The following is a 13,837-nucleotide window of genomic DNA, read 5'->3' as shown; positions in this document are numbered from 1 at the left end:
ACTTCCACCCACTTCAATCCGTTAATGCACCAGTCATTCTTCTCCCCCTCACTGTTCATATCAGAAAACAGACACTGAACCCTATTCTAAAAGTATCCTAGGGCAAATATATTAGTTTCCGTAACTTTTGAGGCTTGTTCAATTCTATAAATTATCCAACACCCAAGTCTTTGATTTCTAAGAATTTCAATTCTTTTATCTTTCAGATTCCTTTCAGGTATGACTATCTGATTTTCATTAAATGGTAACTTAGCCCCTTTCCTTTGTCTTTCTAATCCAAACTATAAACTTTTGTGTGAAGTTATAGCATTTAATTTTGTTAGTAATGTGGGGTTTGAAGCTTTAGCTCCTGTTTTGATTTCTCAAGAATTGTTAATTTCTGTTGAGTAATTTAAAAGCAATAGCCTCTACTCTCTTAAATTTCTACGAGTTAAAATGTCAAAACACAAAACATTAGAAAATTGTTTATTGTAATCAATATGATATGAATATTTTTGCTGAAGTATAAACAAATGAGGTAAAGTTTAGTAGTCTTTTAACATTTTTTTCGTTTCCAATTTGCAAAATCAATCTGTTTGGTTTGGAATGATATGGTATTATGAAATTGCAATATGTGTGCTTGTTTTGAGCCGCTTCCTTACTTTTTCGGGTACATTCTTCTAATGCTGTCACTGCCCCTTGTCTTTCGACAGGTTAGATGTTTTAATATGTTAGTAGCTATTTTCGGATATATACTAGTTAGCACAGAATACTCCATTCTTTAGAGTAGCCCATAATCCTATACAACCCAGCCCCTTAGTGTACAAGTTCCTGGTGCGTCCCCTGCTTGTCTTTGTCGTACAATTTCCAGACATTTAGTATTGTGAAGAATGCTGCTTTTATGCGTTATTTTCTTATAATCGTAAAGTTTCATGATCATATCATCCCGCTTTTGTTTCTTTGATGCTTCGTTTGGTTCTTGGTTATTTCTTCCTATGTCAACGGTGGGTACTTAGTTTGTTGTTGAACTTCAGAAAATAGGTTAATGTGCAATCGACATGGCTGCTAAGACTTGAGCTGAAGCATAAAGGAGTATCATGGCTTTCTTGGTCGCTACACCATCTGCATACTTTTGCCGTAATAGTGATACAAATGAAACTAGAAGCTCATCTTCATCATTCAAAGAGATCAACATTCCTCGCTTCGGACCTCCTCTTTTTTGGCCATGGGAGAAGGTATATTACTGGTGCTATTTGGTAAAATTCAGTACTAGAAAGTTGAGGATCTTATCGAGATGTTTCATTGGCAGGTAAAGATGGGCCCATTGACTGTTTCTCCAATGGGGTTTGGGACTTGGGCTTGGGGGAACCAGTTACTATGGGGATATCAGGAAAACATGGATGATGATCTTCAAGCCACCTTCAATATTGCAGTCAATAATGGTATAAATCTCTTTGATACAGCCGATTCCTATGGGACTGGGAAACTAAACGGGCAGAGCGAAAAGCTTCTTGGAAAGTTCATCCAAGAATACCAAGGTCAGAGAGAACTAGTAAATGTCGCTTACTAAGCAATTATTTTCTCGAAATGAATGACATTTAAAGCTACCCCTCCATTTCATTGTTTCCACATGACAATCAAGGTTTACTCTTTTGTCGTCATGATCTCCATGATGACTGCATAGTCGTGTATCGAAACCTAAACTTTCTACTATATCAGAGTTTTGTCACAAGTTAGAGTGTTGGTTTCTTTGTGAACCTTTGGTAGGTTCTTAACTTTCAGAATGAAGTGAATTCGCGTCATGATTATATCCATGTTCGGAAGACAATTCTTGAATAGACTAATCTAATCAATAATTGAAATGGAAGAGATGTATATCAATCAGGGAAAAGCCGGGTACGAGATGATATTGTGATTGCTACAAAATTTGCTCCATATCCTTGGCGCGTTACACCGGGACAGTTCGTAAAAGCTTGCAAGTATGCTTTCTTGACGCATATAGTTGACTTCATTATCCTGTGAATGTTTGTTCTATAGATTCTGACATCTTTTATTTCTCATTTATGATCTCCAATTTATTCGAACCTTTGACCAACTTCAATCAATTCGACAATTTCTTCAAACATTATTCTTTCACCAGCACTATTAATCTGTTCTTGTGTGTTTTTATTTTCGGGTTTTTGCTAAATCGGAGAAGAAAACTCGTGTGACAGGTCATCATTAGATAGAATGCAAATTGAACAGATTGGCATAGGACAATTACACTGGTCAACGGCAAAGTATGCTCCTTTGCAAGAAATGGCTCTCTGGGATGGTCTTGTTGCAATGTATGAGAAGGTTATTGTTTTAACTCACTCGAGCTCATGTACTATTAAAGTCGACGAATGAGATTTTCTTTCTCAGTGAAACTAGCTTGAGAGTGCCTTTCTAATTAACCGTTGGCTCTCAGTTTGATTTTCTACTACTCCATGAGATTAATATAGTTTTAATTTTATGGTGATCCAGGGTTTAGTCCGAGCCGTTGGTGTGAGCAATTACGGACCGAAACAACTTGTTAAGATTCATGAATACCTTAAATTGCGAGGTGTTCCCCTATGCTCAGCTCAGGTACAATCAACCTCTTTAAAGTCAATTTCGACCTATGTTGTGAATGGTGAAAGGCTTGTTTTATATATTGTGATAAAGATTCTGCTTTGATTTACTGCATTTTCGACCATAATCCTCCCTTATGAGTAAAGTCATTGACGACTAGACGTGCTTTATATCTTTCGATGTTACCTTTTGAGTCTTTTGGGTTTCGTAAATTCATTTACTACCAATTGATCTCACCCTAGAGGTAACTCGACAAGATCCTAATGTTAATGTCGTCCATAGACTTCAACTCTCCTTTCATGACCTCAATCCAGTCATCAAATTTTTGAGCTCATTTTGACTTCACTAGGAGAAGTTAAATACTTCAAACCTTAAGTCATAATTGTGCTCATTAAGATAGACAACAAAGTGATAGTGGATCTTCTAAGTGTTTCCTTAATTCAAGGTCGTTAATGTCAACCATAATCTCTCTAGCTACTCCTCTGTTTCTTTTAGAGGTTCTTTATTAACTAGTACGAGAAAAGGTTGTTCACTAAATGTGGGATTAACCAACATGGTTGTATCTGATTAAATACTTTAATTCACAGGCTGAACAATAATTGTATCCAAAAAAAATTTAGTTATTGTCAGTCGTGACTTTAAGACGAATATTTGCATACTCATCTTCAAACACAATCTCTTTATTTTGATTACTCCCACTGTAATTAACATCCTCGACGAACATGAGTTTCTTGATTAAAAAGAAGGGTTGTTTGAGCGATCAAACTGCTTCCAGTAAAGGTATTCCTAATGCGACGAGTCATTATTGAAGCAGACAAGACAATGTTTGTCGATCCACGATACCTAAGGGAATGAACCCCAAATATCTTTGCCTGACTCCACATTCGCCTTTATGGTGTTTGATTATATATCTTTAATCAATTTAAGTACTATAATCCACAATATTAGAATTTAGAGAAACACTAAATGAGTTATTTCAACTGAACAATTAAAACCAAATTTGTCCAAAAGGAAATAGAAATTAGTTCCGTCTGAATGACGGTACATGAAAAGTTTCTTCTAAATTCAAATAACAATCAGTACGTAATTGAACTACAAATAAAAAAACACTGATTGCTTCCAACTGCAAGGTTGTTCTACAACCCACAAAGATGTATCTTTCACCATCAATCGGCTTTCAATAGTGGAGGCAAACCTTTCTTAGCACGCCAAGCGGCGTATTCATAACACATTTTCTTCACGATACCAGTCCTTTTGCAAAAGAAACAGGAATGCCTGGAATCCAAATTTCTCTTGCCTTTGACTTGTGAAGTTATTGTGTTTGCTATACCTTTATCCTTCTTTTGCTTATCCAGCCTTTTTACTCCTGAAGTTGATGCTAGGTGAGCACTTTCTGTCTTTTCCTGGTTAATCTTATCTTCTTCCTGAACACAATGTGCAATGAGCTCGTTCAAGCTCCACTTCTCCTTTTGAGAATTATAGGAGATCTTAAGTGTGTTATACTGAACAGGAAGAGATATGAGGACCAAATGAACAAGTATGTCTTCAGACAATACAAGTCTTAGTTCCCTGAGTTTTGTCACCAGGTTAGACATATTCATAATGTACTCCCGTACGTTCCCCTTACCGTTATACCGCATGGTGACAAGCTTAGATAATGTAGTGCTTGTCTCCACTTTCCGACTCGCTGAAAAGCAATCAGAGAGTTGCTTGAGGAACTCCTTAGCACTCGCCTTAGTCAGTCCACTGCTTATCGAGTCTGGAATTGAGTTTTGCATGATCATCAGGCTCATCCGATCAGATCTCTCCCATTTTTCCATAACAACCTTCTGTCCAGTAGTACTTAAGCTGGACAGAGGCATTGGGCGATCCATCCTAAGAGCAATGTCAAGATCCATGCAACCAAGCACAGTCATCACGTGCTTCTTCCATTTCTTAAAGTTAATGCCGTTAAGCACCGGAATGTTGTTTATGTTGGCAGATATAGATGATACTAAATACAAAAGACAATAAAACACACATGCTCATATTAGAGTTCATTAAAATCATGCATAAAAATTAGCAATTAACCAAATATTGCAATTTGTGGGCCCATTTCAAGATATCAAGTGTAACATTACTACCTAGTCTTTGGACAGAGATAATAACTTACTAGTGATACTCTCTGATATTGATACAAGATCTGCCAAGTGTTGTGCCTTTCTTTGGACCGACACAATACTCGCATGACACCTAAATATATCACATATCTTAGTCATAAGGCAATTTAAGGCTTCCCTTAGACCTGTCAAAGTAACCTTCCTTTGGGCCGATCACTTCACATGGACTAAGACATGTTTATCTACACCAACTATGGTATTTTACCCGACAGAGGTCACTTTGGCGACATGTCAGTTCAATCCCATAATTAATGCAATAACCATCTAAGTTCTTGACAAAAATTAAAATCATAATATTTTGTGCAAGATTAATCAATAGCCTAACCTTATGTTTAATGATTATTGACATATAATCACTTGATCATGTTTCTTGTTACTTATTAAGCATATATCAACATAGATATTATATCCACTAAAGGTTGATAATTCAAAGTACACATATGCATGAAATCATCGTCAAATTACCATAATTAACGATAAACCAAAAATCATATGTGCATTATTTAGTAGTAGAAACATGTTGTGGTGTCTTCAAACACCCAATTAAGGCACTCAACAATAACTCACAATTCATGCATTACAAATAGAACAAGTGCATTGACGTGAGATACATACATTACTCCAAAATGAGTAATTAGAGGTCTACAAGTGGCCAAATATGATGTTGTATGCATCCAAAATTTCTGTTACGAGCACCCAAACTAACTACTAAAGGCACCCAAAACGATTAACACCAAGTGCTACAGGCGCCCCAAAACTATAGGCACCCTACAATTGCTATAGGCACCCTACAATTGCTATAGGCACCCAACCAGTGGAATCGACCTGTCCCACCCTATTGCTATAGGCACCCTGCAAATGCTATAGGCACCCTGATTCCTCTAGGCATCCTCGGTAATTGCTATGGGCGCCCACACTAGAAACTATTATATGTATTGCCCGATATATATGTATGATAACGTTTAATACCTCCAGTATCTAAAGCAATTGTAATGGTATCAAAATTTCTCTAAACAAATTTGATTTAGTGAAAAAACCATGTTAGGAGGAATTAATTGATACCCAATTATCTCTCTAAACAACCGAATAAGAGAGATTATGGAATGGAGAAATTAAAATCTAATCAATATTTCTCTCCAAAATAGTTGAACCCAAAATAGTTGACAGAATCTTGAAAAAAACAAAATAAAATTATACTAACCAATATTTCTCTGTAAAGAACCTAATCGGAGAAATAAAACTTAAAATTGGTTATATATATAATCTACCTAAAATATCCTGTTAACTAATGAAACATTCAACACATAAATGATGGGAGAGGAAATTAAGGAAATAATAACTACTTATATTTTATCTCTCCCAACAAAACCTAAGAACATAATCCAAATATTCAAACAGAGAGATTAGGGGAGAGGAGTAAGGGGAAATAACAGAATTTAAAAGAATATCATCTACCCAAATATCTCTCAACTACCCAAATATTCAAACAGAGAGATTAGGGGAGAAGAGTAGGGGAAATAACTACGATCTCTATTATTCATTCATCCCTAACCAACCGAATCACAGAAGATAGCATACAAGATCTTTATAATTTAAAATAAAGGTAGTTACTGATATTCTTTAAATCTCCCAAATATTTGCAGAAATAAACAAATTTAGGGATAATCTAAAAGCAAAACAGTTTCTTACGAAATATTTTAAACATCACAAACATGTGAACAGAACACATAAAAACCATCTCAAAATTCATACAAATAGTGGCTCTGATACCACTTGATGGAAAATTCATTACTTATGCATATAAATAACAAAACACAAGTAATGAAATTAAACCAAGATCTCTATTTGATGAATTAAAGAGATGTAAAAGGTTTTAGGTACTTACCCGAATCCATAGCTTGAAGATAAATAGATTTCCTTGTCACCCTTAAGATTTGGACAAAATCTTCTAAACCTTGAGAATGGACGTTGTTTCTGATTTCTCAAAAATGGGAGTTGGGAAAAATCACGTCTCTCTATTCTCTGGTTTAGGGATTTGCCCTGAATAATATGGGAACTGCCTAGGTAGTTACTAGCAGTTACCCAAGTAATTATTAAAGAGCCCATTATTCTTTGATAATTACTTTTGAGGGCTCTACACATGACATATTGCTAATACGCTCCCCACACTTCAAACTGATATTTTATGGTCCATAATGTATAAATTAATTAGATCACATTTTGGGACCCTTAAGTGAAATAACATGTATTATGTAATTAATACATATATTAGTCCACATTAGTAATTAGTATTAAAAATACTAACAGTAGTAACTTATGTTACCTCTCATGTTTCAACAAAAAAAAAAACTTATGTTACCTCTCAAAATCATTTATGTTGTTTAGGGTTGTTTCAATGTCACACTAATAAAAACCCAAGCAATCTTAGTTGTCAAGTATAAAATGTGGACTTCTAAAGTGTCTCTTCCTTAAAAGGACATTTAGAGACACTGTAAGAAAAAGTTAGAGTGTCCTCTTGAATGATTTTAAAATAACTTCATTGGTTCATCACAGAGTGCGTTATGCGTAACAGTGTCTTATTGGATATGATGGTGTAAAGGTAGTTCTATAGGGGCACTAGTATCACAAATACATGTGTAAATTGCTGCCGAGATTCATGTAATTTAGCGGTCATTAACAGGCAAATTAGGGGCCTTCGTCTGTAAATTGGGCGCCAATAACACAAATACAAAGCACCTTGAGAATTTCTCTTTTTGTAAAATCTAGGTGACACTAGTGTTAACGTTTGACTGTTCCATTAGAGATCCTCTATTTTGCTCAGGAACTAACATGACACATGATGGAGTGGCCCTTGCAAAAATTTTCTATTGTTCCATCTCTCTATCGGATTTTTCATTCAATAGACTTTCACTAATGATGTTCTAGATTATAGCAAAAAAATGTGAGGATAAAATGGAGGACACTCCAACTCTTTTAAGTTTATTATGGAACGACCAAAGGTTGTTAAAATCGTTTAATATCATGAGAGAAAGGACGAAGTGGTTGCAAAAACTACCCATTTCTGACTGTCATAAAAAATCAAAACTGCTCAATCCACTCTCTTACGTTTTTCTTTTGCTCTCTACTTTCTTCTCATAAAATCTGATTTTTTTTTCCACATACAGAATGCAAAAGGTAAACTCTTCTGTTTAAGTTATACTAGTTTAAATTTATTTTTCTCTTCTGTGAAGGCGTTAATCGAAAGAAGTTTACCTCCTCTATGATACGTGATGAGAACGTAATAAAAAACAAAAGGAACTCACTGTTGATTGCTTTTGGCGCCCTTTACGGCCAATGTAGAGAATTAAGGGTTCAAAGGCCCCTATAGCAAACAATCCAAGCGCCTGTAAGATCTCCCAAAAACAAATATCCGACTCTTTTCTGAATTACAGACAGTAAACTTTTCCACTGTCACGGGAATGGGTGTGTTAATTTTGTCAAGGGGTAATTATTACCATATTATTTTCACACGTACATCAAAACATCTATGTTTTCATTGGACCTCAAATACCCTTATTTGTTACAAATTATTACCAAAATAAACGGTACCTATCTGTTTTTTTTTTCTTTTTCAGCAGTTTTATCGGGAGGGGGAAGGTCAAAATAAACATTGAATGCGTAATTGTCAGCGGCATTTTTACCCAGTCAAAATCACATGGGAGTAGGGTCACGCATTTAAGGATATTGACCGTATGGTAAACAGACTAAAACTCGCCATTTATTAGGGGTGGGATCATGAGTCGTGGCCCGGTACCCGCCCATGTCTAAAGATTAGTGGACGCTCGACGACTGATCCGGTCAAAACTCGCCCGATCGATCGATGGTTAGTGGATGGACGCGGACAAGGGGCCTAACCGGTGTACCGCCCGAATCCGTCTGTTTAGGTTGTCCGTTTATCCGTCCGTAACACCCACAAATAATAAATATGAACCATTAATTGTTAGATTAGATTAACTTATGACATATAACTCTCAAAATCCGAAGAAGTCCAACCCTTTTCTTTCATCTTCTCTCAAACTCTATTCTAGTCATGTCACTTCTTGTTCTCAATGGCGAAATCCCAACCCTTAATCATAATCGATTCTTCCATCTCTTTTCATTTTTCTCTGGGAAGCTTCTTTCGAATTGGCGATCTTTTATCTCAGTGTTTTTAACTTTGTTGTTATTGTCCACTAAGTTCATGAACTTGATGACTTTTATTTTTGACAATAACGATGTATACCCAGTGCCTACCCGACAGGCGACAGGTGTCCGACATGTTCGGCTAAAAAAACGAACATTTCTACAGAAAAAATCAAAATGCCCGCCCGTTTTGTCCGGTTGCCTGAAAAGACAAGTTTGAATTGGGTCTTTTTCGCCCCGACCAAATGGGTAGTTGTGCGTGAACTGCCCATGCAGACCATTTCCCATCCCTACCATTTATACCCTCTTCTCTCATATTTATTTATTTATTTATCATAATATATTTTCTTCTTTCAGGTTCTCATAGTCATTTTTAGTTATTCCATAGTTAACTCCTCTTGTTTTTCTCTCTCTTCTTTGTTTCTCCTCTGTTCCTCCTTCAATTGGAATTTCTCTTTTTGTTGTGTTCAATCTCAATGACAAAGACTACTAGGCCGATTAGCTTGTCGAGAACCTCCTTTGATAAAGGTCCGGTGGAGGAAAAAAGAAGAAGAAAGGTTAGAGAAAATTAAAGTTGAAATTAAATGCAAAAGAATAAAGTTAGAACACAAATTACATTAATTTTAGTTAAACTAATTGTTAATTAGAAAATCAAAATGTACGCAATATTGGATAGAATGTTGGTCATTTCTCCATGACAAAAACAAATTAACCTAAAAAAAATCCAACACAATTTTAGTTTAAGAAGGTTTACTCCAATGTTCTATATGAAAGTCCCCTAGGAATGTCCAATTGACAGGTAGTCAATTACATCTTGAGGCAATGGGCTAACTCGAATACATCCCAAGTATTTTTCAACATACAATTTTTTTAGTTAATACGAGTCTTCTTACATAAAATTGTCCCACTCTACTCTTGTAGTAAGATGTTGAATTAGGTTACTGGACAATAAGAGCAATCAATGAACCATGATAGGTTCATAATGATTGTTGTATTGATTAATACTGTTCTTCATTTTAGTAAAGCTGTTGTTTTACTTTTTACCTTTCACACGTGAAACTTCTACTCCTAAAAAGTCCTCCTCTGTAACTTAAAAAGATCTAGTCAATCAACGACATAAAGATTAGCCGTCCCTTTTGGGTTAAATTCCCTTTCAATGGTTAAAAAGAAACTTTTTTTTTTTTGAGAAAGTTCAAAAAGGATTTCACTCTGTGGTCTCTCTACAATCTATCGTGTAAAATTCCAATGTTAGACTTCCTGGCCGATTTTAATATGGGTTATTTCTAAAATGACCTCGAATGTTAGACTTCCCGGCCGATTTTAATATTGCATCATCCAAGGACAATTTAATTTCAGACATCAACTCATTGTCTCTCTCTAAAAACTCTCTTTCGTCATCTCTTTCTCTTTTAGATAGAGAAAGAAATGAAGATGAAGCAGATACACGATCAGATCTCATAACATTTGGATATTTTCAACATCCGTAGTGGGAATCTTAGGTAAGTGGAGAATCTTAGTCGTATTGGGTTATGAGAAATGATCTGAGAAGAGAGAGAAAGTTGCCTGGGTTTTTCGATAGAAAGATCTATGATATCCTAGATGGGGCGGTGGTTCCAATTGTCGCATTATTTGCAGGTGTTTGCAACCCCTGTTTGCAGACACAAACCGAGTTTACTAACCCAGTTTGAAGGTGTAAATCGAGTTAATTACAGGTGCAAATTTAGTTTACAAATCCAGTTTGCAGGTGCACATTTAGTTTACAAACCCAGTTTGAAGATGCAAACCGAGTTTGGAGGAGTTTGCAATCCTAGTCTGCAGTTGTAAATCGAGTTGCAAGTGGTTTAGAATAGATAAATTTGTACATAATAGGAATATACAAACTTATATATATATATATATATATATATATATATATATATATATATATATATATATATATATATATCTATTATATATAACACAATGGTGTTTTTTGAGCTCGACCGTCGATTTATCTCTTAGATATTCACATCCGTCCGATTTTTATTAACAATTTTGTAATTACATATTTTATCCAAGCCTATTTAAGTCTTTTTATCCCACTAAATTTGGTTTCAGTCGGTTAGAGATGGTTTTTGCGTCCATGTGTCCCTACTTAAATAAGAGGGTAGTCTAATTTTGAAATCACTACAGATGACTTCCCCAAATTCACGTAGCACGTTCTTTATTCAACTTCCTCTCTCTCTCCCTCTAAAAATCATATTTAATTCAGTTTTGTTTTATTTCTCACTCTCTATCTTTCTCTCTTCAAATCAGTTTTTGTTTATGTTTTTCTCTTCTAATTAGACGCCATGCTTGGTAAGTTATGGTAATTTATTGTCTTGATTTCTTTCTGTTAGGGTACTGTGTTGCTTTGTTTTTAATTGTTTGAGTAATAGGTGTTTGAATAAATGTGAGTGTTGATGGTGTGGTTCAGTTGAATCAGAGAAGGTTCAAAGTGTACTTCATGTGATTGTGATGCAAGTTTATAATTGATTGAGTCTGACTCATGTTTTACCGATTGTATTTGAAACAGTTGAATCAGAGTAATGATTCTCGATTCCTCCCTTCCTTCTCCCTGGTACTTTCTTCTATTGTTTGCTCTTGAGTTTCAATTTTTTGTTCGGTAAATGTTTAAATTTCACTTTCAAATTGCAGGTAAATGTTTCTTCTTTTCGGCGCTTGAATTGAACTAAAAAGAGCTAAGACAGTAAGTTTATTTCTTTCCTTTGATTGAATTATTTTATAAAGAGCTGAAAGGGTAACTCTATTTCTCTTTATTTCAACCTTTATTTAAATTATTTTATATCCATCTTCTCCTTCTTCTTTGCAGGAAATATTTCATTAAAGTTTAAACTTCTTTTTTCAGGGTGAAAGAAGATAAAAAAATAGTGAAGATGAACTTTGTATTAAAGTGTAGATAACAACTCCATACAAATAGTGAAGATGAACTTTGTATTGAAGTAATAATAGAGGGAAAGTTGTATTTCCTTATTATTTTGTGTAATTAATTTGTTCTACTATGAAGATAAAAGAATCAGTCCATGTTATTTACAAATATAACTAACCAAATCCCGGGAGAGAGGAAATTAATGTCATATGTTTGAGTCTTTTTTTTTTGCATTTATTTCATTTATATGATATTTTTTGCTCTTTCGAAAAAAAAAAAAAATCTTTCTTTCTAAGTTATTGAATATATTGTGTTCCTTTATTAGTTGTTATGTGGTTTAAGAATATTTTTGTACTTGCATATGTAAAAAGCTCTTTTTTTTTCTACTTTCAATTCCTGTACAAGTTTTGTATGTATTTTTTTCCTCTCTCCCTAACCGACTTCCAGTTTCCATGACTCTTTCTTAAAACTTACGGTTTCTTGAAACTAAATGAAAGTGGAAGATAATTATCTTGCCCTAAATTATCTCAACTAAAATTAGTTATTAAGGTCATTTGACATGTTTCAAAAAAAAAAAAAAACAGGACATTTAACATATAATTTATCCTAAGAATGGTCGTGGGTGAAGTGAAGACCCCTATTCCATTCAACAAAAAAAAAAAAATCCTTATTCAATTTTTCCTCTCTCCCTAACCGACTTCCACTTCCCATGGCTATTTCTTAAAACTTATTCGATTTTTCCTATCTCCCTAACCGACTTCCACTTCCCATGGCTCTTTCTTAAAACTTACGGTTTCTTGAAACCAAATGAAAGTGGAAGATAATTATCTTGCCCTAAATTATCTCAACTAAAATTACCCAGATGCAAATCGAATTTTATCACTCAGATATCCCTTTAATAACTCCACAATCTTCTCCCTGGGAAAGTTATAAATACATACAATCTACTCGAGCAAGAGTAGTTCAAGTTTATATTTCGAGTATATTATGTAATTTTGTATTTGTGTCTTCTTCTCTTAATTTTTCTTCTCTTAATTTTCCCATTGAGCTTAATTTTTCTTCTCTTAATTTTCCCATTGAGCAATAGCTATTCAAGTTGTACATAACATGTTTGTTAAAATAGCACACTCCCATTGATCTCTTTGTTTATTTCTCTTTTATTCTTTGATGTGTTCATGTTGTGTCTTCTTCTCCTGTTAATTTGACCTTGCCAAAAAATCATCAAAGTTGAATTTGGAAAAATTATCTCTCTCTTCTATTTCATTCTCCTTGCTTATAATTCCAAATAATTTTTTCAGGATTGCTTTATTGTTTGGTCCATGTTAATCTAAATCTTTTTATTTTATTGTTTTTCAGGATTGCTTCCTTCATTCACATATAGAGGCCAAACCTTACTTCTTCCAGCTTTTACTTCGTCTCTCCATCCCTCTGACCCACTTCTACTTCCCCTCCATCTTCTACCTTTTTGTTGCTTACTTGGTGCCTTTTTCGTTTTTCAGGTTCCATCTCTCTTCTCATATTTCATTCTCCTTGCTTACTTTTGTATCTTTTTAATTTTCGGGTCTCATATCTGAATGAAATTAGTAAGACACAAACTGTTTACACATAGACAACCTAAGAAATACACATAAATTGTAGATTATAGATTTAATATAAACTGTTTTAGACAACCTAAGAAATACACAAATTATAATTTTCGGTGTTTTAGACAACCTAAGAAATACACATAGATTATAGATTTACTATAAACTGTTTACACATAGACTATAGATTTACTATAATCTGTTTTAAGATAGTTCCCACTATTTTTTTTCTTATGATCACATAGTTAGAAATAAATATTCATTCAAGACAAAATATTAGATGTGAAAAGAGATGGGATGTACTTTTGAAAGATAACAAACAACAAATGATTTAGAGAGATTAATTCACTCTTTAAAGACCACAAAAACATATAATTTTATAGAAAGTCAGATTTATTCACTCTTCATAGAACTTTGAACAAATGAGTTTAAACAAAAAAAAAAGGACAATTTGC

The 13,837-nt window shown here is 34.3% G+C and overlaps 1 protein-coding gene across 2 annotated transcripts; it reads left to right on the top strand.

Annotated features, from left to right (window-relative positions):
* Positions 1-12,007, top strand: LOC147544803 (pyridoxal reductase, chloroplastic-like). Of its 2 annotated transcripts, none has more exons than XM_086636098.1 (9): positions 1-217; positions 1,014-1,214; positions 1,289-1,517; positions 1,865-1,958; positions 2,193-2,316; positions 2,485-2,586; positions 11,446-11,490; positions 11,568-11,619; positions 11,779-12,007. In XM_086636098.1, exons 2-8 carry the CDS (start codon positions 1,077-1,079, stop codon positions 11,598-11,600), a joined length of 765 nt encoding a protein of 254 aa, XP_086492224.1. In that variant the 5' UTR covers positions 1-217; positions 1,014-1,076; the 3' UTR covers positions 11,601-11,619; positions 11,779-12,007. The 2 variants fall into 2 exon arrangements, with proteins under 2 accessions (XP_086492224.1, XP_086492225.1); XM_086636099.1 differs by having other exon boundaries at positions 9-217; positions 1,021-1,214.
* The last annotated feature ends 1,830 nt before the right edge of the window (positions 12,008-13,837 follow it).

Source organism: Eschscholzia californica, unplaced genomic scaffold (genome assembly GCF_041429995.1).
Source record: "Eschscholzia californica isolate CP2 unplaced genomic scaffold, dmEscCali1.0.p SCAF_4, whole genome shotgun sequence".
NCBI classification, from domain to species: Eukaryota; Viridiplantae; Streptophyta; class Magnoliopsida; order Ranunculales; family Papaveraceae; genus Eschscholzia; species Eschscholzia californica.
The sequence above is the reverse complement of the archived record's forward strand: the minus strand, read 5'-3'. Positions and strand labels throughout refer to the sequence as shown.

Coding starts and splice junctions, on each gene's coding strand:
- LOC147544803 (XM_086636098.1), top strand. CDS start 1,077: ATGGCTTTCTTGGTCGCTACACCATCTGCATACTTTTGCCGTAATAGT. Junction 1,959..2,192: donor CAGTTCGTAAAAGCTTGCAA/GTATGCTTTCTT, acceptor CTCGTGTGACAG/GTCATCATTAGATAGAATGC. Junction 2,317..2,484: donor TTGTTGCAATGTATGAGAAG/GTTATTGTTTTA, acceptor ATGGTGATCCAG/GGTTTAGTCCGAGCCGTTGG.